General features: G+C 45.2%; 1 protein-coding gene across 3 annotated transcripts in view; it reads right to left on the bottom strand.

The window, feature by feature from the left end:
• Nurf-38 (Inorganic pyrophosphatase Nurf-38) overlaps positions 1-26,756 on the bottom strand; it is a 77,520-nt gene that overhangs the window by 9,552 nt on the left and 41,212 nt on the right. For 2 of the 3 annotated variants that reach the window (XM_065437052.2, XM_065437061.2), the window contains exons 7-10: positions 20,293-20,333; positions 9,755-9,841; positions 3,602-3,684; positions 3,281-3,390 (exon numbers count right to left, since the gene is read on the bottom strand). In XM_065437052.2, coding sequence (XP_065293124.1) covers positions 3,281-3,390; positions 3,602-3,684; positions 9,755-9,841; positions 20,293-20,333 — 321 coding nt within the window. The remainder of the gene's footprint in view (positions 1-3,280; positions 3,391-3,601; positions 3,685-9,754; positions 9,842-20,292; positions 20,334-26,756) is intronic. The other variant, XM_065437070.2, reaches the window with a different exon arrangement.

Below are 26,756 nucleotides of genomic sequence, written 5' to 3'. Positions count from 1 at the left end.
CTGAGTGACCACTCCTCGGTCGCTGATTGGCCACTTTGCCGTACGGCTGCCACACAAATGGGTCCCAGTCCCATTCTCTCTATGGCAAAGAAATCTCGCCGTTCGCGAGCAAAACCACCGTTGTACGGCAGCCTGCGAACAGCAAATGGCGAGTTGCCGTGCCGGTAACGTTGACGGGCTTTTACACATTGAGAAACACCAAGCAAATGAGAGGCTGCTCCGAGGTGCCAAACTATGCGACTCGCAGATGTTACGTCAACTGCTCTCCGCTACAGCGCTGTGCATATATCGGTTAGCAAGGGGCCAGGGTTAGCTCGGTTACAGTGTTCTAGAAGCCTGTAGCATAGAGAAAGGGTTTCTATATCCTCCCGAGACCCCCGCTATGGGGATTTGCCCAATATATTGGGCATTCAGAAATAAGACAGCACTCCTGTGACAAGGCTTTCATCCTCATAAAACCGCACTGTCCAACTTATTGGACACCTGCTTGCGCCATCTATGCAGCATTAATGAAAATACATCGTTCAAATTCCTCCCGAAACAGTTCCACAATGGCGGCATTCAGCGGCGCGGCGTTTTACGGCTGCTGCCGGAGAAGTAAGCACTGTTTCTAGTATTTCTACCTGCTTTCAGGGCATATCTTTGATTTTATATAAAAGTTAATACAGCATACGCACAGAATACGAAATTTAAATTGTTCGCGCACTTACTTTTTTTCACGCTTCCTTTCATTTCGCGTGTCCATTACGTTGGATGCTAGGACTCAACCCGGTTATTTTGACCGCGCTTTTGAGATGGCCTTGTTATGAAAAGCAGGCGAGTACTGTTGGCATTTAGCGGCTTGTGGACGAAACCGCGTCTCTTCTTTTTCTTTAGTGGACCGGCCTCGCGTGTCTGATGAATTAAGCTGATAACTTTTCTTTTTTTTAATCCATGGCTAGGACCCCCAAGACACCTGTTCCAGGTGGTCTCGTAAGGAAAAAAAAACATATCGATGTCCCTCGACCAGATATTGTGCGCATGTACAACGTTAACATACAACACACATACAACGTACAACGGTGCTGACAAGGCAGACCGAATGATAAGTTACTACAGGATAAAAGCATGCGTCAACAAGTGGACACTCAGAGCCATCTTTCACCTCTTCGACATTGACCTCAGCAACTCCTGGGTGCAGTACACGCGGGACATACGCTCCCTAAAGAAACAGCGGAAAGTAATACTCAAATCTATGCAGTTCCGCCAATCTGTTGCTGAGACTCTCGTGGCTCAAGGGAAGAAGCAGGATGAAACGGAGAGTGAGAACGAAGCTGAGTGGCATCCGCCATCAAGGCAGACTCGACTGTCTTCTTGAGAACCCCAAGAAAAGAGCACTACCTACTGCTCCATGCCGGCAGACACTGCAAACGCTGCCCGTTGCAGACTACAGGGCTGCGACATGAAAACAAAGTTCTTTTGCACCAAATGTCGGCCCTTCTTCTGCATCACCAAGGACAAAAAGGTGTTTTGAAATTGCCCAGAGGAAGTGAACACAAGAGCAAAATTTTTGTTGAGCAGAGGAATGCTCTTTTTTTTTGTACTTTATTCACTACTTTTCCTTTCGAGTCATTAAAATATTTTTGCACACGAGTTTGAGCGCAATATCTGTGGTACGTCATTACGTGCGCGCTGGGTGAAAAAAGACCGTGTAGCATACCAGTGTCCAATATATTGGACATCGCACTGAGCTGAAACTATCAGGGTTGTTGAAAAAATATTTAACACTTTTCACCTTCATAAACCTACTGACTTATTCTGAAAGTTTGGAAAAAAATCTGTGCACCCAAATGCATCCCGGGTCTGTACCTCGGTCATAGTGGAGGCTATGCTCGGTTCCTATGCTATGCATAGGAACCGAGCAGGCTATGCAGGCTATGCATCATATTTTTAAGGCTTGGCTAAAGTTAGCTGGGACACCCTGTATAGTTCACAAGGTACAAGAAAGCTGTTGTAGCATCGTATTGTAGCATTGTACAGTATTTACTCGCATTATGATCGCACCCCTGAATTTTGTCATCAAAATTAGATTTTTTTTCTTTCCCGTGTAATGATCGCACCCTGAACTTGTCGCAGCGATATGTCATGTGCCAAGACTAGCTAATGATGATTGCACTTACCATCTGTCGAAAGTTACGCAAACGACTCTTCAAGACATACCAAAGGGTCTGCACACGCCAAACATTCTTAAGCAGATGCTCCATTTCATTCCTTTCATCACTTTACGCACTTTCATGAAAACAAACTGCTACAACCAAACTTGCTTTGTCTTTATTATTTGTAGGCTTTATAATGGTTATGGCCAACAACAACAAAAAAGGCGCCTTTCGATTCTTCTCGTTTGCACTCGTGGGCACGCAACAAATCGCGAGCGGCAACGATAGTGGCCACGTCTACACTGATACATTAGGAGTGTGCCCTATTCATATGCCGACGCTTGCAACGCAGCTAAGATATTCGCACACCCTTAGCGGAAGCGTGCCGTATTAGGATAGCAGTGAAGACAAATGCCACCGTTTCCGCAGCATGCCCACCATGTGTTTCTACGTCACTGGCAGCTAAGCGCACTCATCTCCGTTTCTGTCTCCTCAAAGTGGACATTGCTACGTTATTGCCACAAACTTGCCAATATTAACAATATTATTCATTACTGATACGGAAGAAACTGTTTCGATGCACGTAATGTACTCACGAGAAGAAAAATAATTGCGTTCGGTACGTTCAGCTTGCTCCGCCGGCCGCTATATTTGTTTTGGTGTCCCGCACTGACAGCTGTAGCCGCCTGCTTGTCATCCCGCAGCAAATGCGGGATGAAAAAAGAAAGTGTTTCTTTTCGTGGGAAATTTAACCCGCGTAATGATCGCACCGCTGAATTTTCATCAATTTTTTTTTGCAAAGAAGTGCGATCATTATGCGAGTAAATATGGTATTCAAAAAAGAAAGTCAATGGTGATAACTGGAAATAGTATGTGCTTTCAAAAAGTTCACTCTGCCATCATTCTTTTTTTGTTCGTTTTACAATTACAAAGTTCCACTACAATAATTATTTCTGTGTCCTGCAAGTTCATGTAGTAGAATTCAACTGCATCATGCATTCCCAGCTGTACTTAGCAAGACTTCAACGAACTGGGGTACCTTGAAGCCATTTGCAATAGAATTGCCTATATGATATGAAAAGTTAGTGCATGACTTCCATTTTCATAGCTTACTTTCATGCAGCTAGATACAAAGTTCCACCTACCAATAGGATCCCTGCCAGCATCAGGACCAAGCTCTGGCGTAGAATTGACTATGGAAGAAGCTTCGTCATCACTAATATGGTGTGGAGATCCAGTCTGGACTGTAGAGCTACTGAAACATCAGAAAAATAGTAAGGCAAATTTGATGACAAGTAGCAAGCCACATCCTGCCCGATTTACTTTGCATTATCTGTCATGTGCTGGTAACTGTAATAGCTTTTGCTGTTGCTTGTAAAGCTGCCTTAAGCTGTGTGCAAGAAGCCATGGTTCATTTTACCAGTACTGCAAGAGGAACAAAATTCCACTGCAAGCAGCATACTTACCAGTTCAATGGGGAAGTGTCGGAACGTTTCATCAGTGCCTTCCAGAAATCGTGAGTCTCTGCAATGATTTTCTCTGCAAACTCCTGCACAATTAGCAAATTTTGTGTAAAGACATGCACTTGACTATTACTTATGCGCCAAAATTACTATTCCACAGCAGCACCAGCTCAAATCACATGGTGTTTGATGAGCCACAATGTTTCCTCCCGGCATTAAAACTATGCCTGCAACTTGGGCATTGAAAATTGTGCCGCCAACACTCAGTGAAAATTCACAAGGTATTATAACCAGACATGACCTGGATTATGACCAATCTCTAACTTCAAGAGGTAAGCTATGGCTCTTGGTGTCCACAAGAAATGACATTGGCATTGGCAGTCCTTAGCTCTAAACCCATTTACGTATCTAACAGTCCATGAGTTTTACGTAAAACCTGCAGCCAAATTGAACACACATTGAATGGCTAGTGTGATGCACGGTGGCTGTAAATACATTTTCAAATCAAGTACAGTAGATTCCCTCTACGACGAACTCGAAGGGACCCTGAAAATTTGTTCGTCTTATGAGAAGAATTGACGACATGACAAGGTGCATATAAACATCTTACTTCAAATAAAGTAGACATAAAGCAGGGGAAAAATGGCATAAACAGCATTTATTTAGCTGAACTTAATAGAAAAATGTTTTCAGGTAGTACTCTTGCTTGATTCCATCCAGTCCATGATGGATGTTTGGTGCTTCTGTGGAAATCGGCAAGCAGCCACAAACAATGTCATCTCGCCTATTGACTTTAAAACTTTAAAACCCACTGAAGTCATTCAGCACTAGCCAGCTAACATGGAGACATACAAGAACTGCAAGAAATCTTACAAGAGCAAAACAGAGCACAAAACAAGCGTTTATTGCAAGCCTTGTAACATTCTTCTATGTTTCACATCGAGGAACTGCTTTGCTGCATGGCATGCCCAACAGTATGGCTTCCGGTTAAACTTTTGTAGCACAAGTAGTTACCATGAAAAATTTGTTACTTCTTTGCAGATAGCTGCTATTAAATAGAGAAACATCTGGTATATTAAAATAAATTTAGCATCCTTCCCTTTTCAGATACAAGCATATCTTACAGATTTTGTTCCAATTTTATTCTACCATCTTGTTTTGGGCAATTTATATTTTTATATGACATAAATTTCATTGATAAACATTGTATGCCTGAAAAGCGGATTCATTTTGCATTGCTTTCATGTATTGCATAAAATATTGAGTGCAACAATTTTTTTAAAATATAGTCGACTCTCGTTACAACGAACCCGGATAATCAGACAAAGAATGTCCGTTTTATCCGAAGTCTGTAATATCCGAAACACCTCACTTCCGAAATTTTGGTCGCAATGTTTAACAACGTTATTGCAAAGAGTGAGTGACGAGCATCCAAAGTAAGAAAACAAGCCGCAGCTTCACCTTTTGAAGCATCATATAGCAAATTAGTAGACAGCTATGCGAAGCAAGGATAGTAGTTTTATCTCGCTCAACGACCATGGAAAGTAACAATCAGAACGTTGGAGTGAGGAAGCGTGGCAGCAGCAGCGAATGACTTGACCTTTATGCTGCCTCTCGCTTCAACGCGAACGTTTAAAGCAGAGCGCATATGAAGCTACCAGCACTGGGCGCATTTTGTTGACATCGCAGATCACTTTGAAGATGAGGCCCGTGCGGGTGCGTACTTTGCCCACATCACAGATCGCTTTCAAGATATGGCGGCTGCGCAGCCACGCCATAAGCAGCAGCCACCGGAGTAGAACCCTTCTCTCCCTTGCCTCCTCCCGTGCCTCGCGCGCGATGAAAGACAACATTTTCCATTTCCGCCCTGCCTTCCTCTCTCGCGCACATGATACTGAGCTGCGATCATCGGCTGACCCTCGCAAGTCAGTTGTGAGCCCATGCGACACAGCAAAAGAATGTTTGTAAAAAATATGCACCAATTTCGTCTGCTGTAGCCGATAGTCCATTGTAGTGCAGTTCGTTAAAAGCGAACTTCGTTGCATTAATAAAACAGGTATAACATACTAAGGTTGAAATATGGTCCACTATAGTTGAACCCAGTTATATTGAACTCGCAAAAGATGCCTATCAGGTCGATGTAAGGCATAATTTTATACTATAAGCCTGCTAAAGAACTGGTCATCATAAAAGCACATATCATTTATAAAAGCACCTTACTGATGAAACTAGCTTAGTTTCACATGAAATAGCCCTGTATTTTCTTCTGCTTGGGCAATTTCACTGCCTGCGACGCACATGCTTCTTCTTCATCATCATCAGCCTGGTTACGCCCACTGCAGGGCAAAGGCCTCTCCCATACTTCTCCAACAACCCCGGTCATGTACTAATTGTGGCCATGCTGTCCCTGCAAACTTCTTAATCTCATCCGCCCACCTAACTTTCTGCCGCACCCTGCTACGCTTCCCTTCCCTTGGGATCCAGTCCATAACCCTTAATGACCATCGGTTATCCTCCCTCCTCATTACATGTCCTGCCCATGCCCATTTCTTTTTCTTGATTTCGACTAAGATGTCATTAACTCGCGTTTGTTCCCTCACCCAATCTGCTCTTTTCTTATCCCTTAACGTTACCCCTATCATTCTTCTTTCCATAGCTCATTGCGTCGTCCTCAATTTGAGTAGAACCCTTTTCGTAAGCCTCCAGGTTTCTGCCCCGTAGGTGAGTACTGGTAAGACGCAGCTATTATACACTTTCCTCTTGAGGGATAATGGCAACCTGCTGTTCATGATCTGAGAATGCCTGCCAAACGCACCCCAGCCCATTCTTATTCTTCTGATTATTTCTGGCTCATGATCTGGATTTGCCGTCACTACCTGCCCTAAGTAGATGTATTCCCTTACGACTTCCAGTGCCTCGCTGCCTATTGTAAATTGCTGTTCTCTTCCGAGACTGTTAAACATTACTTTAGTTTTCTGCAGATTAATTTTTAAACCCACTCTTCTGCTTTGCCTCTCCAGGTCAGTGAGCATGCATTGCAATTGGTCCCCTGAGTTACTAAGCAAGGCAATATCATCAGCGAATCGCAAGTTACTAAGGTATTCTCCATTAACTTTTATCCCCAATTCTTCCCAATCCAGGTCTCTGAATGCCTCCTGTAAACACGCGGTGAATAGCTTTGGAGAGATCGTATCTCCCTGTCTGACGCCTTTCTTTATTGGGATTTTGTTGCTTTCTTTATGGAGGACTACGGTGGCTGTGGAGCCGCTATAGATATCTTTCAGTATTTTTACATACGGCTCGTCTACACCCTGATTCCGTAATGCCTCCATGACTGCTGAGGTTTCGACAGAATCAAACGCTTCTTCACATTGTCTAAAGAGTCGGAGCAGCTGAGGTCGCAACCTTCCACATTCGCGCAGAAGGGCTGGACTAGCGCGAGTGCACCAATCGCCTCGGATAATGTCGGCAAAGGATCGTCGTTGCTTTCCTCACTGTGCCCGCTATCACTTGTGCTCGGTATGATGTCAGCAATGTAGTCTTCGTTTTCGGGCTCTCCTGTGGTCGTGACACCATCATCCGTACTTACAGACTCGTCGACTGTCGATCCGTCAACGGCTTCCGGAAATTCTGACAGCTCGCTCCAAACTTCGGTGACACAGGCAACGGCTTCATCGCACTCATCAGAATTTTCACAATCACCACCGCGCATGCGGAAGCAATTTCGGATGAACCACTTGCACACGGCAGTCTCGACGTCACCATGCGTACGCGTCGGCTGCCACAGGCACCGGGTCATGAGTTTGTCCGCATTAGCCTTAATCTTCCCCTTGTTCTTCCTTCAAGATGTGCCGAGAGTGCTCCTCGGCATCTTGCAAGCTGCGGCGACATCCGACTTCTCTGCGTTCAACTCAATTCACGATTTCAAGCTTCATGGCGAAAGACAAATTTTGTCGCTTCGAACTAGCCATTACAGCAGCTCTGCGGGAGAAGGCCGACAAGGCGCAAACGCAATGAACCAGAAAAGCAGCGAGACCACTCTTTTGAGGAACCCATACGGGTTCCTCAAAAGAAAAGCCTCATAGTTGAAGAAAAATTCGTCGTGGTCCGGGACTCGAACCTGGGACCACCGCCTTTTCGGGGCAGCCGCTCTACCATCTGAGCTAACCAGGCGGCTAGCAGATGGCAGGGCGAAGTCGAATTTGTCGACAACACGAAGCAAAGGCAAGAGTTTGCTACAAACAGTTTGCAATTGCTACGAACAGGTGGATGTCTGATTTTACCTTTATTCATTACTTCTCTCCGCCTTGCGGGTTTCCGCAGAACTACTACGTCAAACTCTTGCCTTTGCTTCGTGTTGTCGACAAATTCGACTTCGCCTTGCCATCTGCTAGCCGCCTGGTTAGCTCAGATGGTAGAGCGGCTGCCCCGGAATGACGGTGGTCCCGGGTTCGAGTGCCAGACCAGGACGAATTTTTCTTCAACTATGAGGCTTTTCTTTCGAGGAACCCGTATGGGTTTCCTTTTTAGCAATTGCTACAAACAGGTGGATGTCTGATTTTCCCTTTATTCATTACTTCTCTCCACCTTGCGGGTTTCCGCAGTACTACTACGTACGTCAGACTAGATAGGAGTGCGCATTGAGCAGGTTCACACGACACAAGTTTCCTGCATGCACGTCACCGAAGGAGCTGCTCTCATTAGCCTCTGCCATTCGCGGCTTTCATCTCCCGCTTCGTATACACTCTTTCATCTTTCGCTGTGCTCGTACGCTCAGTTACACCGCAGCTTGCCGCAGGAATGGGCACCTAGGAGCTGTGGTCTAAAGGTGTAGGTATTTGGTTGCAGAAGAAACTGCTGCCACATCTATTGTGATGTCCATTACAGTCCAAATTGGGAAAAATTGAAAACATGAGAGAGCTCACTAAGTGGCCAGACCAAACAAACCAGCAGTCTTTAAAAATAGACTAGACAAAGGAATCACAGAGCTTATGTGAAGTGTGAATTTGGCCAGTCTTCTACGTGAACATCACAGTGCTCTAACTGTTAACAATGCCCATGTTTCCCCTTAATAAGGAAAGCAGATAGCGTGCAGTGGCAGTCATGCTTTAGGATGTTGAACCTGTCATTGGTCATCTATTCTAGCCACATTGCAGCGCCACAAGTCCTTACCCAAGAAGTTTCAAGATTGTCAAGGGCTGCCAACACGGCAGCCGTTCCAGCATAGATGGATTAGAAAATTGAGAGGAGCCACAAGTGATAGCAGCCAAGTTAATTGGGAAAACTGCACACATAAGCAGCAGCGTGTGACATTGGGTTAGATGGTGTTGCGTAGCATCTGAAGTGAGAGACAGTGCAGCAAAACAAAAAGCGGAGGAGCGCTTGTTCTTTTCTTGCTATCTATCCTTGCCTTGCTACACTGTCTCGCACTCCAGAACATACACATAAAAGCTACGGCTATTGCACAACAAGCTCTGTTGTTAAATATTCATAATACTAACCTCTGCAGTGATCTGTCAGGCATGGGTGTTCAAAATTTTGAGGACGCTTAAGCTTCGCCTTTAAGAGTAGAAAGCAATAGCATTCAAAGATCTCCTCCTGTTTCTCACGCTTTCCGGCAACTGCAGCTTATGTAACCGTAATGTTTACCGGGCAACGCTGGCGCTGAACATTATGCGCAAAGGCAAGCTTTCTGGTAAAAATGCCACCTCTTGAGTGGGCCACGATACAGTAGAGGCGAGCGCCATGGGGGGGTGTTGCATGAAACCCGGCGCACCGCTCCATGACCTCCGAGATTTGCGGTTGCAAATCTCAGATGCCGTGGCCGGTCTATGTATGGTAGAAACGCTGGAAAAGGGGTTTGTGTTTGAGTTTCCGCATAAGAGAATTACGTTTTCTTGAATATTCAAATTACAGTCTGACACTATCATGTCTGTAAGTTGTGTGTAAGTCGTACTTTATGATTTTCTGACATATTTTACTTTGAGAAATTCAAATAGTTCAGTAACTTCTGTGCGCTACGCGGAGGGCCTGCATGGTTGGGAATTATTTTTGCTGAAACAATGGTCGACGCTGGATGCTGACGCCGGGTTTTCTGCAACACAGGCCCTTAGTGCTGTCGCATTAAAATGGGAGCACAAAAAACAAGCACTGTACCTTGTTCTTAGCTTCGCCATTAAATGCAAATTGGTTCTCTGGTTTGCCATCGGGAATCTTATAGATGCGAAACCATTCAGTGGTTGCCTGTAATTGAAACATGAAAGTTATTATGTGCATACATATATGGTACATTAACACATATGTGACTGAACAGCAAAAGGAAGGGCGGGCTGTGTACACTTCCCATCAGATGCAAGCAAAATCCAACAGTATGAGTCTGCTCACCAAAGCTACTGAGAATGCATAACATACGAGCACTCACACACGGCTAAGAAACATTTAAGTATAGAGCACTGTAATATTGCTACATAAGCTTTCTAGCGAGTAATATGTACCCAAATGATTCCCTTTAAAGCATGCTACCACCTTTGGAAATGCTTTTATTTAAACAAAAATTATTTTTTATTTATGACATTTTAACCACCTCAGACATTTGAAAAACTAGCATAAACATTACATCCCTGCCTTGTTTTGTACAAAAGTTGCAGACAATTTTTAAAGTACCAGCAAACATTTCAGTCAGATGTTTCAAAAATATTTTCTTTTTTATCTTCTAAAATTTACTTTTCTGGAATTTTTTGTGACTTGAACACTGATAATTTCAATATGAACAAACTTTTCAATTAAACTTTTTATGCTCATTCCTACACATTGGGATGTGAAATGAGCTAGGGTAACTGAAAACAATTTCTGATGCTATGATTGTTTATTTGGAATGAGACTCCAAAACTGCCGATCTTTGTTTTTAAGTCTCAGCTACAACACACTGCACAATAAAATAGAAAATATCCCAGTTTGTGAGACAACTTGCTTATTTGACTGCACTAGTGCAAAATCATTTTCCATTCATGCACTCCAGTTGTTACGATTGTTGGCATAGCAGGCATATTTGGGTATATTTTTCTGATATAGAAAAAAATTATTCGGACTTCTTGATAGTATAGTACGTCTGAAGGGCCTTCAAAAGTGCCCTTTAGGAGACACATATGAAATCATTTTATGATTAAAGTCAAAGTATATTTTCTAAAAGGTGGTGGCTTCCCTACCGTTTCAACTGAAAACATCTTACCAAATTTTGAACATTACCATGTGCAGTACTGTTGGTCCATCTAATGCCCTTAAAGGGCATTATCTACACAGTATTGCAGAAGCACAAGGACGACAAAAGAAAAAGACGGGACACAGGGCTAACAAACAACTGTTTATTGCACAAGAACAGATATATATATCACCGCACAAAAAGAAGGGAGAAGGAAGACATGAACAAATCAACCCAGCAAGATCAACTGACACAGGCGGCTAACGTGATAAAAACAACATTTCTTTTTCTGATAAGGAGACTGACAGGCAACTAACACAATCTCTATTTCTTTCTCCTTATCGGAAAGAAATGTTGTTTTGTCGCGTTATCTGCCTATGTCACTTGATCTTTGCTGGGTTGATGTGTTTGAGTCTTCCTTCTAACTTCTTTTCTGAGGTAATATATATACCTGCTCTCGTGCAATAAACACTCAGTTGTTAATTAGCGCTATGTCCCATCTTTTTCCTTCATTGTCCGTGTGCTTCTGCGCTACTGTGTAAATAATGCCATACCAACTAGCCCACCAGTCTGCCCTTAAAAGGACCCTCAAACACCTCTTGAACATGGAAAGAAAACGTTGCCAATCTGTCACACAGGCTGCTGTGAACATGTGAACCAAATACCATACAGACTTTCACAAGGGCCGCATTATTTTTTCACAATTTTGACGAGGTGCAGCCCTTGCACGGGACCGAACCTTTTGGTCAAAATGGTGCCGGCAAAGCCAAAGACTTGTGCACATCCCGAATCCCCAAATGTACCATTGCATCGGAGGTTAACGCACAGCTCTCGCCATCTAGTAGTAGCATGCAGAAGTACACAGTGCATAAAATTTCGCCAATGCATGCGCGGGAGGCTTTGGAGCACTGAATGCAGTTACTTCTCCACTGGAAATTTTTTTCCCCAAAAGCTTGGGCTGCCAACTTGGTGGTGTGGTGCTTAGATGAGTCTATATGATATCACTGCGCGGCACGCAGCAGGGAATTGACAACCTCGCGTCAAAAACCGCAAAAGATCACTTTCCCTTGCTTCCACAATGTTGTCATGCAGCATCATCGAAAGCAGCTTGACCTACCAACAATATTTTGGGATTGTGAGAACATCCTCAGTAATACATAATTGCTAATTATAAGTTAAACAAATGTAAAATATATATGTCTACAATTTCAAAAACAAAAAATAATTTCATGTTTAAACTGCCGGTCTACACACAATTGCGCAGAGCTGCACCTGCTGCGTGTGCCTCCGAGATGTCAGCAGTGTGCTGCGTAGCACAGTTCACCACGGTCGCCATGGGGTGCCGCGACGAGCCCTTTCACCATATTTTGCTGCAGGGTGCCTGAATGCTCTCCTCCTCACCCCCGTTTCATCCACGGAGCAGGAGAGCCCTCTTGGCTTCTCCCCTGTGTAGTTTCCCACACAGAAACCGAATGTCTGCATGTTTTTGTTTTACTTCGCACCGCAGCAAGAGAGATGTACTTCTGTTTCGTCTGCTTATTCCGTTCCGTTTCGTACTTCCGTTTCGTCTGCGTGTTCCAAGACACAATCACGCTTTGTGATCGGCTTGTGTCTGCATCAGTATTTGCGTAGCACTGACTTATACCGCTAGTCAGGTGTTGTGCACAGCACGCAAAATCATACACTGCACGAAATGAGTACACTGCGTGCAACACCTTGAACGGAAGTGCGCCGTGCAGCAAGAAAGCAAGGGAAAATAAAATGAAGGTGGGGCCCGTGATGTATGCGTCACGCGATCGTTGAGCTCCAGTATGGGGGAACACAGGGAAGGAATTTCGCTTACAGAGGCTAGACAGGGCAAGTGGAGAAAGTGTCTCTCTTGGAAGTGGTGTTTGCTTCCTGAAATCATGGGCTTGCGGCACTGAAATAGTTATATCTCGGCTATTAATGAACCAATTTGAAAAATTCTTGTGGAAGAATGTTTTTTAATGGGCACATAACTTCCAACATATAACCTAAATTTGCTATGTGGCCTGGTGAGGGGCCACATAGCCACATGTGGCCCTTTAAAGCACACTAAAGTGAATTTCAATGTTCGATGTTAGTTGCTGACCACATTGTATAGGTCATTACAGCACCATTCTATCATGTTCAAGACAAGATTTAATTAAAAATGCAGACAGTGATTAGTCATAAACACTTGTGAGCTCCACTGGTGCATGTCAGAGATACTGCACACTACAAGTGAACAGCACACGTTTGGTCAATACCCCATCTTTTATTGTCCTCACCGAAATTCCCTAATTATACTTGACTGCTATTTTTATGTTTACTAACATACTTTTATGCAGTACAACAAATGACAATTTTTTTTTACCAGGAGGGCACTGCTGCAAGCGGCTTCACAAAAAGAAATTTATTGCATTTTACTCTACCAAGAGCTCGAAAACTCCCTTATGCATTTTTTTCTTGGTCTTGCACTTAAGTGCAGAGGCCACAATTGGCCAAACTGCACACTAGGAGTCCCAGACAGGAACTTGGCACACTGTTCAAGGATTTTCCATTCGTGCACAAGTGATGGGCCAGAAACCGACACTGATAAGCTAACACTTAAAACCGCTTGCAGACATGCGCATAATCTCCAACTGTATTGCCCGATGGCACAGACAATGCAATAGGGTGGCTTGCTGCAGTCATAAAGCTTCCTGTGTACACAGTAATTAAAGGGCAACTACAGTCACTGACCGTTTATTCGGACCTCACGGGGACTGCGGAAATGTCCGAATAAACAGGTGTCCGAAAAAGCAGATTACGAAAAAAAAACAAAAAAAATGAAATCCTTTATTTCCATGCACTTATTCGGGCTCGGCAGTAGGCTTGAAGAAATCATGAATGCGCCGTTGCACGCTGTCCTGTTTACGCACAATCGGATAAGCCTGAATCTTGGAGAGGGTCGTATGGTCACTATAGGCGGCTGAAAGCTGAAAGCGCCAGATTTCCCTCTAGGTAATATACTGAAAAACTCTATGGCCTCTGAGATTACACATTTGACGGTGATCTCTGAAGCCTTGCCTTGGTCCACGGAGTAAGACATATAGGAGGTTAAACTCCCATCAGCGCGAGCGAGCGCGGGCGACCAGATAAAGTCACAATTGTTGTATGCGCCGACGAAACCGTATACAGTGGCGGCGCCATGCGGCGCGTCGTAGAAGCCGCAGCAAAAAAAAAAAAAAAAAATGCAGCACCCGGGCAGGCTGCTACGGTGCGCTCTCAACGGCGGTAATTTCTTTTCAGGCCGCCAGGCGCCACCAGCACGATAACGGCTCCGCGGGCTTGTGACCTTTTCTGGTCACTGCAAACAGCGGAGTTTCCAATCCTCAATATTTCTTGCTCCGTGCCTTCGTCACAGCACTAAGTCTCGGAGATTTAACTGCAAATGCCAATCTTGGGAGGCTTTGCCTGTAATATAGGTTGCATGAACATCGCGATTATCACATCCTATTCCGGCAACCCTGCACACGGCCTGCTCTCGACATTCTGTTTGTTGAGTTAGCTTTTCGGACAGTGTTCCACTACTCCGAGCTCATTTGTTTAGTTTGCGTTCCAGACAGCACTCTGCTGGCTCCAAGAAGTCTTTCTGATGAGCGTATCGACAGGCCGAGTCAAGTGGCACCTACAGTGCCCTTGCAGTCCGAATGAGCCTGGCTCAACAACTGAAGAGCCTGTACTGCCGCCTACCATAACGCGCTCAAATGCGGACATCACTGATGACCTGCTAGGCTGCGGTGTGCAGATTCCTGCCGCCAACACATTTGAAAACTTTGCAGACGTTCGCAGCGCTGTGTTGTCATGGGCCAAACTGAATGATGACGAAACAATTGAGCAAGTTCTCCCACTATCAAACTGCGACTCTAATTAGGATGATGATTATGACGATGATGTGCCGGGTGCTCCGGAGCCTTCACATGCTGATCTGACTCAAGCTTTTGCAGTCCTTGCATTGGCGTACAGAGACAACACAAAACAATACAGGTGGGCTTAGTTGCATGTAAGCGAAATGCGTGCAGCAATGAATGGACCACTTCTTCCTTGCATAGGGGCGGTAAAGGGACCCTGAAACGATTTTGACAATTTTCTACAAATGTACTGAGTTGTTAGAGCAGGTCCTTCTGATCTTTAATCGATGCATCTAAGTGCTCCGCGTAAAGTGTGTAATTTATTATAAGGTTTTAAAAACGTACATCGCTGCCGGTCCCAGCACAATGCTCGGCTGAATTTTCAGCCGCCCCTACCCATTTGATGTCATTCAACCGATTGACGTCAGTAGGGCGAGCTATCCTATTGGCTGCCCTGGGCTCGTAATCGATAATTTTTCCAACTTTATGGTGAACAAATGTTTTTCGTAATAGTTGGAATGTGAGTTAATTTGTTTCTATAAAAAGAAAGTAACAGAAAGGGAATGCACAAGAACAATTTTTCAGTACACTTAAGCACTTCTGGCACACAGCAAGTGTCGTCTGCTTGTGTTACAACATGCTTCGTTTTGACGAGAGCTCTGCGGTCAGTGTCGGTCTCAGTCTTTTCCCGAGCACCATGGTTCGCCTTTGTTGTGTTGTGGGCTGCAAATGTAGTGGCTGGCAATATGTCAAGCTGTGACATTGTGTCGCTCTGCAAGGCAGCAGATGAGCGGAGTGACTCTAGCACATTGGACTGTTACTATCCGATCGGCGCCAGGATTTGCACATTTGCGGCCATCACATTACACCAGAGGATTACTACCACAATAGCGCTTCACGAGTCCGATATTCGGGTAAACACAAGCGCAATAGAACAGCGCCTGGCTCTTTGACCGTGCCGTTTCACGGGATGAGCAGAAGCGCAAACATGAGTGGTCTGCACGGTGCAGCCACCTGGTAGCACAGTGCTCAACACAGTGGCAGTAACAAAGTGTATTCTTCTTTGCTGCTGGTGTAAATATTTCGCAGAATCGTAATCGATAACACATTGTTTCTGTAAATGTTTCAAGGGGCCCCGAAATACAGCTAAAGTTAATCATTCGCACCACAAGTGAAACGTCTCATATTAAGAGAGCTACGGACGATTACACATTACCCTGCTCCATAGCCATGCATTTTCTCCTCAACTTTTTCACTGAGTGATCGGGGCTAAGCTCCGCCTTCACTGGCTCTGTGTCATGGTGGCACGTCGTGTCGTCGACTTCCGGTTCTCTAGGAGCGAGCGCATGAAGCCTCTCCAAACTCTCTGCCAGCTGCTTGGCAGTCGACCCCAAGCGAGAGCTATCAAAGCAGCGTGCGTTGCGAGCATTCTGTCGCAGCACCAAATGTATCTGGTATTCCAGTAACTGAGCTGGGCGTTTCAATGGAACGGCGCAGGCATAAACTCAACTCAAGCTGAAGGAACTTTAGCGTAAACGTACGTGAGCTGCCCGATCGGTCTCAAGGTCCAGCCACCTGTTGGCGCAGAGCTTAACCAGCCAAACAAAGGCTAATATTCCTCTAACCAAGTGTAAAACATTTTAAACATTTGCGAAAACAATGTGTTAACGTTGACACTCCTGGGGAAAATTTGCACCAGCAACAAATACTGTGTGGTTGAAATCTGTGCATACCTGCCAACCTGGCGAGATAAAAAATCGGGAGACTTTTTATTCGTGCCAATGGGGAGGGGGGGGGGGGTCAAACTTTCAGGCAGTGTTCGATGAGTCCTTTTGCAGGGACCTTGCAGTAGCAAGCTTTGCTGACTTCAAAAATTTGTTCGAGTAGCTTCACTCAAAACATGGTCCAGACTGACAGCCCTTCACTAGCAGCAGATGTTGGAGGGTTGTGTTGAAGCTTAATGAGCGGAATTCAGTCCTAGTTTTTCGCACCGTACTAAAATCCTCTCACACTCTGCCTTGGTATGTGGTATCACGAGTAAATCGAATATCACCTTAGCAATTCGATGAAACATGTTTTCCATCAGTGTTTTTCATTTTTCCAACCACAGACCACTGCACGTCCCACCTTCCTTCATTCAGAATGTGCTCTTGAAGACTGTACGCCTGTAGTGTGGCAAACACAGCTTCGAGAGTATCTAAAGCACCTTCAGCAGATTCATTGGAATCTCGCGGCAGCAACTGAGGGAAACTCTGAATAAAAAAACAAAGACTTGAGAGCGATACCTGTGAAACAAATTTCAGGTTGGCCGCCTACGCATTCTTCCGAGTTGCGTCGACATCCATAACGCATTGCCTTGTCGCATTTCGGAAACATTTTCCGTAGAAGAGGCCGAACGTGGTAGCTGACACTAAGGGGTAGGTTGTGTTCGACGAGGCATCCTGTAAACAGGCACTCCACATGTATGACACTGTCATCGCATTTGTTCCGGAGAAAGTTCACTATGTTGTCTTGCTGTTCAGCGGTGCGCCGTGGAAATGTGCAGTTTTAAGTCGCCCTTACCACCGTGTGCTGACGTCGCATCCACATGTTGTACAAAATGCATAAGGTTCTGCTTTTCTTGATGTCAAAAAGCACGGAAATTCAGAAGTATAAGATCGCAAAAACTTCTGCAAATACCTTTTCTTGGGCTTTGATTGTGCCATGGCATCAAGCACATAAGGATTGTAACTTTACACGGTGCACCCCATACACACAGCCTAGCCAACACTAATCATACACACAAGCAGCAACGCCTTGCAAGCAGCAGCAACAAGATGCACCATGGAGGAAGGCCTGCATGAAATGCAAGAGCTACATTGGCTCTGACTTTGGTCGGCTTACTAGGCACCGTAGCCGGCTGTTTAGTCAATGATACCGATGGTGCTGGTGCGGCCATTGTTGGTGATGCTGACAATTACAATGTGGCTTTAGATTTCGCAGTGCCGGTTTCACAAAAACCATTATTGCACGAACAGAGACCACTTTTCGGGAGATATAAGACAGTGATCGTACAATCAGAAAGTTTAGACAAAAATCAGGAGGGTTGGCAGGTATGTCTGTGCCACCAGGTGGCTGCACCACGCACACCATTCACATTTGCGCTTCTGCTCATCCCGTGAAACGACACGGTCCAGTGGCCAGGGCCTGTCCCCTTGCCCTTACGTTTACCCTAATACCGGACTCACGAAATGCTACTGCGTTAGTAATCTTCTGGTGTAAAGTGATGGCCACAAACACGCAAATCCTGGCGCTGATCGGATAGCGGCAGCCCGATGCACTGCAGCCAGTCCGCTCGTCTGCGGCCTTGCAGAGGGACATGATGTCGCAGCTTGACATATTGCCAGTCGCTACATTTGCAGTCTACAACGCAGCAAAGTCAAATCATAGTGCTCGCGAAAAGACTGAGATCGACTCTGACTGCGGAGCTCTCATCAAAATGGAGCACGTTGTAACGCAAGCAGACGACGGTTGCTGTATGCCAGAAGTGCTTAAGTGTAGTGAGAAATTGTTTTTGTGCATTATCTTTCTGCTACTTTCTTCTTATAGAAACAAATTACCGTATTTTCGCGATTCTAAGCACCCCCCCTCTATTTTCGCAAAAAGTTGGGAAAAAAGTTTGCATGTGAATCTAAGCACCCCCCTATTTGTTAGGAAGAACGCGTAGCCAAGGCCGCCAAACGTGCTTGCTGACTGGAATCATTGCTCGGCAGTCCTGCAGGCAGTCCTGCGTCGATGCTTCTGTTGGACGTGTTTCGCGGTCACAGTCAACAAGCCCTTCAAAGCCAATCTCCAACAGGAGTACGAAGAGTGGGTGCGAAACCCTGACCGGAAGAAGACGCCGACGGGAAAGCTGCAGAAAGCGTCCCCATCAACCATCGCATAGTGGATTTCGGACGCGTGGAAGAGGGTCCAAGTGGACGGTGTGGTCAAATCATTTAAGAAGTGCTCGATCACAAACAGCTTCGACGGAACGGAATACGACCTGCTGTGGGATAACGAGAGCAGCGCTTCAAGCGGTGCGACGAACTCGAGTGGCAGTGATAGTGACTGAGCATCCTACACAAGCGGTGGGTTCAATGTCTGCACCGATTTTTCTTTTGAATGTTTGCAAAATAAAGTGTTTTCTCGCATCCGTCTCGTCGTGATGTTGCAGCGAAAAGAGGGGGGGGGGGGACATTCTAGATTTTTCGTATCTGAGCACCCCCCCTCACTTTGGGCATCGCGATCGTGAAAAAAAGGGGGTGCTTAGAATTGAGTAAATACGGTAACTAACATTCTAACTATTACAAACATCATTTGTTCACCATAAAGGTGGAAAAATTATCGATGACGTGCCCTGGGCAACCAATCGGATAGTTCGCCCTACGGACGTCAATCAGGTGAATGACGTCAAATGGGTAGGGGCGGCTGAAAATTCAGCCGAGCAGTGTGCTGGGACCGGCAGCGATGTACAGTTTTAAAACCTTATAATAAATTACACACTTTACGCGGAGCACTTAGATGCATCAATTAAAGATCAGAAGGACCTGCTCTAATGACTCAGTATGTTTGTACAAAATCGGCAAAATCGGCTCGGGGTCCCTTTAAAATGTTTTACGCTCGGTTAGAGCAATATTAGCTCTTTGTTTGGCTTGTTAAGCTCTGCGCCAACGGGTGGCTAGGCCGTGTAGACCGATGCGACTGCTCACGTACGTCAACGCTAAAGATCTTTCATCAGCTTGAGTTTAAGCCTCCACCATTCTGTCAAAATGTCCAGCTCGCCTGTGGTTACCAGAATACCAGACACATTCGGCGCTGCGACAGAATGCTTGTAATGCACGCTGCTTCGATAGATCTTGCTTGGGGTCAACTGCCTAGCAGCTGGCAGAGAGGTTGGGGAGGCTTCGCGCATTCACTTGTAGAGAACCGCAAGTAGATCGCACGATGTGCCATCATTGTATCATACATAACATATAAACAGCCAGCACCAATGCGAACAAAGGGTTTCTTGTGAAAGCAGAGCATGTAATACAGAGCCCAGAAATGTATCACATAGCAAAAGATGGAGAGAGTGAGAAAAAGCAACTGGGAGATAGGGGTCGTTCACCATGTGGGTGCTCAGCTCCGAGGCAGGTGGGGAAGGTTGCTTGCAAGAGCTGGTCATGGCAATGGAAAAAAGCTTCTGCTGTGAGAATAGTAACTTACCTCTTTGCACAATCGCCTCGCCACATTTTATTTGCTTCTACCTCTGCTGTCACATAAACTCTTTCAAACATTATTGTGGTTGAACACACACTGGACAGCACTTTACAACATACAATGTCAACGAGAAGCAGAGAGGTTAACCAGACGTGCATCTTGTTAACCTTGCAGCCTTTTCTTGCTACTCTGATGAATCCTAGTGAGGAGCCCTTTAACGTACACATTTGTAACTTAAGTTCAAGGCGTAAGGCAAACACATGGCACAAGCTATGTAGTCACAACTCTTCTGCAGTGTTACAGACATCACAAGGGTTTAGGCTTGTGCTCTATCGGTTCAACACAAAGGTTACAATGGGCAACTGATATAATCTACTTGCCTTGAGAAGGCCAGGCATGTGCTTTTCAATATCTCCAACATCTGCAAAGCAAACAAAATATGTGCCTTAGTTATATAAAAGAACTAATGCACAGTGCATTTCCTGCCAGCATAAAGCCGAATGTAAATTGACAGCTAAGGTGCTTTGACCATATGAAGCAGCACAGTGAATGCAGATGCACACCTGATGAACACTTATCAGTGAAAGTAACCTCCATTGGTACAGTTGAACCTCAATATAATGAATTATCAGCTACAACACAGTACAGTCAACACCCAATTTTTTTTACTCCCTAGGGACTGAGAAAACGTCTGAAAAATCTGGCAGTCTGAAAGAATGAACGAATGCCTGCTACAGCCCCCAAGGGCTCAAACCACCACAGGTACGTCTGAAACAGCTCTGAAGGCCTGCCAGTACACTTATTAGGTGTACAGGTGCTTGTACTGCCACAGGAGACGGCGAGCGCATAAGTGTATCAGTTGTGGCATGCTTCACCGTGTACCACCACTGTATTGCAGCAAATCTGACTTTCAGGAATCGGCATTATGCAATGTTTGACCCGTACTGTGCTTTCTATGCTTCGAAGCCATCATCAAGGATGACAAAAGCAAAGTGTGCACCATTGCTGACAGCGACGAATTCTTTCTATGAAACAAATGGCACCAAACTGCAGGAAGCTTGGTAGCAAATATCAAAGCAGCTAGGCCTAGCATTGCTGTGGCGATGCCTACAGCTGCCAGCACATCAGCGTGCAAAAGTGCCGTTTAGAAGCTGCAAGATAATAAAAAATGGCAGCAGCGGTGGCTTTGATTAATGCCATTTCAGACCTGCAGTCATGGCAAATAGTCCAGAAAATTGGATGGCGAGAGGTTTTCACGTATGAAATTTCAGGTGTCCGTTTACACTGGCTCTATGGGATACGCGACGGTACCGCAAAGATGTTCGGATTATCAGTTGTTGACTGTAAATGTCAAATTTGGCTTGCTATACTTTGTATTAATGGGTCTTCCACAACTTCAATGCAAACAAAAATGCAAGATATGACGCATCTGTTACAAAGAAGAGAATAGAATTTTTTTGCTAGCAGCATAAAAATGTATTCTGGCAGTAAAAATCAACGTTACTAGATTATTTTCAGTTGTCAAACTCCGCCGCGGCACCTGGTCCCTTTCTGTCGGCCTGAAGGTGGGCGGTGCAAGCAACGTTTGTGCGGGCGGACAGAGACGCCGATGCGTGCAGCAGCATGCCACGTTTTGCTCGTGTTTTTTATTTCTGTGCCAGGAAAATGCTGCATGCCTTGTGAGCAAACATGCCTGCAATTGAACACTGAAACGGCAATGAAACAAGAAAAACCACGAGAAAGAGACAAAGTGATAGCTAGGGAGGGTGCAACGCCCTTCCTAACTATCGTTTTGTCTGTTTTCACTCCTGTTTTTTTCTTGTGTGTGTGTGTTAATAAAAACTTGCCAGCATTCTACGACGAAATAGTGTACCAGACCACCACCTTCGAACTTCGTGTGCATTTCCTAAGGGCTATAAACTTGTTACACCAATGATTTCAGGTCATCAAAAATTTTTTGGAACTGCTAAACTTGACAGAACACAATGCAATTCAAAAGAAGCTGAAGCTTTTTGCATCACAACAAACGACGAAGTCGCTGCGAGTAACTCTGATGTCGACTTTAGACATTGTCGCTAATCTGCCGCGTCCAGGTGCGCTCTATGTTTCGACAGCCAAGTTGAATCAAGATACACTGGAGGTAAGGCACACTGTTCACATTTGTTGTGACTGCATTCACATTGCACTGTTTGCTAGGAAATTCCTTCACTCATGTTTTTTCAGCAATACATTGGGCTATAGTGCGTTTCTTCGGTTGAGATGAGTCCCATCCTACTATAATCAACTTCACGCAGATATTCCGCCTTCTAAGCCTGTATACACCTGTTAAAACAGCGCTACGTGGTAGTGTGGAAGGTGTGCCAGGCCGTGTGCTCGTCGGCGTCAACGACACATTCAAGCAGACGGGAGAAGCCTGCAAGTAAAAAAAAAAAAAAAGTAGCCTTCGCAATGCCATTGAGGCGACGTTGATAAGTTGCATGGAGCCAAGCAGCTCACCAGAATGTGCTTGCAATGAGCACACTTATGCTCGAGGAAACATAGGGGACAATGTTGTTTATTACCTGTGTGGATATATCATTCATAAAGTCAGAAAAGGCGCACCATGTGATCTATGCGTAGCGGACATAAGCTTTGAAATCCTAACAGTTGGCTGCGACAGTTACTTAATTGAGTGCAAAAGTTTCAAGCAAGGTTCCTTAAAGCACCCAATGCCAAAGATGCTGGGCTTTATGAAGACTGCTAACAAAAGTGTGTCAGCTTCCCTGCATGAGGCAGGCCTTTGCGGAGAGATATTTTGGAAGGTTTTACATGATCTAGAGGGGTGCTGCCTCACTCTTCTTGGTTGTACAGAGCATATGTTCGCATTCACATGCGAAGTACTGAATTTCTTCCTTGTTATATACAGACAGACAGACAGACAATGAACTTTTATTGAGGTCCTGAGGGACTAGCCGGCGGAGACCCGTTGGGGCCCCCGGCTCGCCGCTGGCTGCTCCCATGTCGGAATCGGGAGGCCAAGCCTCTCCGCTCTTTCACGGGCCCTCTGGACGGCCATGGACTGGAGCTTGAGTTGCGTACTAGATATGGCCTCGTCCCAGTCCCGTTCGCTCGTGAGGGACGTATCCCGTAACGCAGGACACTGCCAGAGCATATGAGGTAGAGTGCTAACCTCCCCACAATCTGGGCACTGTGGGTCAATTTCTGGATAAATCCTGCTTAAGAAACCTCGCGAGGGATATGATCTCGTCTGAAGCATCCTAAGCGTGATCGATTGAGATCTGCATAGATTTGGATGTGGAGGCAGGAAGCGCCTGCGTTCCTCTTTATAATGGGAGACGATCTCATGAAAGGTTAATAAGGGGTCGCTGTGGCCGAGCTCCTCCGGATCCAATGTAGCCCCATCGCCGTCGCAGCGCGTTAATTCTCGCGCACGGCGGTGAGCAATTTCATTGGGGTTCGGGCGGTCCGGCAGCACGTTGTCGCCCATGTGAGCTGGGTACCATATAATATGATGCACGGGGTCACAATTAGTTCTGGACTTGTTTTTCAGAATCACCTCCACCTGTCTCGCAACCACTCCCGAAGCGAAAGCCCTGATGGCCGCGCGTGAGTCAGTGTAGATATACGGCCTTTTTGAATCTTGCATCGCCAGCGCCACCGCCACCTGTTGTGCCACGTCGGCCATCACAGCGCCTACCGAGGCCGCAGATAGGAGCTCGCCCTTTTCGCTGACCGCCGTGACCGTGAATTTAATGGAGCGCCCATATTGAGCTGCGTCCACGAAGGCTTCCATGCCGACCGTTTTCTTCAATATCGCCCTGGCACGAGCTGCTCGCCTGCCCGCATTATGTTGCGGGTGAACGTTTCTAGGGAAGGGACTGACGACGTAGGTCCCTCTGGAGTTCTCGTCCAGCTGAACCGCCTCGCTGTGACTGTAATGCGGCTGCAAGCCCGCAGCCTCCAAGAGGCGCCTACCGGCGCTGGAGCCCGAAAGCCTCGTGATCTGCGCCGCTCGTTGCGCCTCTATGAGTTTGAGAGTCGTGTTATGAACACCGAGCTGCATTAGCCTGTCCGTGCTCGCTGTGATCGGAATACCCAGTACCTTCTTGACGCTTTTCCGCATCAACGTGTCAAGCTTGTCCCTTTCAGTCTTTGTCCACTGCAGGGCCGAGACCACATAGTTGATGCGGTCTGAACACCGTAATGTTACAATGAGAATATATAGCAAAAAGTATAAGGTTAAGTCGAACAAAAATAGCAGCCGTACAGGATATATTGGAACTTCAAAACACCACAAAATTGTCCCAGAAGTTGGCGTCCCCACACGGCGGCTGGGCCAGCTGCCGACACAACCATCCCAGACAATGTGGTTTAGCCCAACTGCGCATGTGCGGCACTGCTCTTGCTTCTTCAGACAGCCACCCCAGAAAAAGTTGTTCGACACACCTCTCACTCTCGCACAGCCACGTGCGCCTGCGTGCGATCGCCTCAACTGCCTCAGTGTTCAGTTGGTTTAGTTGCAAGATTGTATGCATAGTCACCTCCTCAGAACGCAGTGCTCGTCCGCTCTTTTAAGAGATGGCTGCCGTCAAACGGCAGAACTCGAGAATATCCGCAAAGATAGAGATTATCGGAAGAGTTGAACATGGAGAAAAGAAGTCAAATGTCGCCGCAGGGTACAACATCCCAAGAAGCATGTTGAGTACGCTATTGAGAAATAAGGCCGACATTAGGGCTAAGGTGGACAAGAGGCCTGGTGCTACTGGCACTTGACAAGTATTCATGGCTGCATATGAAAGGCATGGAGGCAGCAGTGTATAAGTGATTCCTTGATGTTAGGTCGCGAAACATCCCTGTTTCTGACCCCATAATTGAGCAGAAAGCAAAGGATCTTGCTTTCTTTCTCAACAGACCCGACTTCAAAGGCGGTTCAGGTTGGCTGCAACGTTTCAAAGAGCACCACAGCATTGTCGGCCGGGCTGTCACTGGTGAAAGCCACACGGTGAACGTCAGGAGCATGAACAAATGGATTGAAGAAAATTGGAGCAACATCACGACAAGATACCATCCCAGTGATACATTTAATGCCGATGAGATGGCTTTGTTCTGGCTCCCAAACAATACGCTGGCGTGTCGTGATGACATGTCCCACGGCGGGAAAGGGGGATAAGGGTCATAAAACTTTTTTTTTATTTTTCAACATATGTTGTTTAAATTACTTAGAAGAAAAGATATGACAGAATATAATAGTCCTAATTGGGTTATTTCTTACGGGCCTTTGTAGTCATTTCTCATTAAAATAAAGTGTTTTTAAGAATATGCAGACGTTTCCAAAGGCCCACTGCACATCCAAAAGCTAAGCGAATAGCAATAAACTAATTGTGATTAGCACAAATAAATACCAAAGTTGGGAATTAGCCTACATTTGATCTAATTAATCATCTATCACATCTCAGAAAAAATTGAAAGCTTTAGGATGTAGCTGTGAGATTACTAAAAAAAATGATACCTAGTTTCCTGAAATCAGTTGATGCAAACATTGTCAAAACTTCCGTAAGGCAAAAGCACTTGACGAAAAAAAAAAATGAAGTTGAGAAAATTGCATTTAAAGTTTTACTGCCACTACCTCTTTTGTCAATTGAACTTATGGAAAACTTTTAGGCTCTAGCATGTTGCCCAGGCGTTGCTGAGCACAAGAATACCAAATTTACTGAAATAGATTCATAAGGCAAAGGCACTTGACAGAAAAACACATCCAGGAAGTCACTTTCAAGTTACTTTCAAGCGTCGCCCCTTAAATGGAACTGCTGCTTAAACTGAATGCCAGCCTCATGATTGGTACGTTTTGTATTCATGCAATGTTTTGAAACATGAAACTTTCAGGACACATCTAATCTTGTGTGCTGCTTACAAATATGCAATGAAGTTTTTTTCTAAAGTCAATAAGAAAAGTAGTTACAATTATTCTTGTGTTAAAAATTTGGCATGTGACTTGCAAAAAATGTACTGCAACAGGATAGCTAAAAGTAAACAAGTACGTTCCTGGATGTTCAAATACTGCAAGTTAGTACTTGGATGTTTGTATCTGTACTTCAGCCAAAGTTACAAAATTCTAAAGTTGCATGCAGCTTTACAAATGTGAATTCTTGTTCGTGATTTCTACAGGATTTCAAAATATTTCAGTGTCCTAAGACACTATAGCATAGTTTTTGTGCACTCTCTGACTTGCCTGCAATCAGGGTAAAAAAGAATGACGATAACTGAATGAGTAAAAGGGGCATAGTACTGATCCCAACATTTGACACTTTGAAAAAGCTATACTTGAGAAAAAAAAAACTAGGAAAATATAAATTTCAAGCTTCAGAACTGGGAAATAATTATTACAATATAATTAACAACGCAAAATTTTTCCGCTGATGTAGACATTAGGCACACATATAGGCTCCTAACAGAATCTGGAATGCCCCAGCACGAACCTGCATATACGCAAGAGGCACGGGAATACAGTAAAATCTCGTGACTACGAACACCACATTAACGAACTTTTCAGATTTACAATTTTTTTTAAATCCCCGTCAAAATGCCTATATTTTCAATGTAAAAAGCTTTCAGTACTACGAATTTCAGATTACCGAATATTTCAGAATAATGTACGTAATTTAATCCCGTAATCACTAAGATGCTTCGTTATTACGAAGTTCCGTTGAAGTTTCGGTACCGAATCCCTGAGGCTTACACCTATCATCATCATCCACAGCAGCAGCAGCCATGCACTGGGGAACCCATAGAGTTTCTAAATAAATACCCTAGAGGGCAATGTGGCGCTAGTGTCTATGAGGGTTCT

This window comes from Dermacentor albipictus, chromosome 1 (genome assembly GCF_038994185.2).
Source record: "Dermacentor albipictus isolate Rhodes 1998 colony chromosome 1, USDA_Dalb.pri_finalv2, whole genome shotgun sequence".
NCBI classification, from domain to species: domain Eukaryota; kingdom Metazoa; phylum Arthropoda; class Arachnida; order Ixodida; family Ixodidae; genus Dermacentor; species Dermacentor albipictus.
Note: the sequence above shows the minus strand (reverse complement) of the source record. Positions and strands in the feature narration are given on the sequence as shown.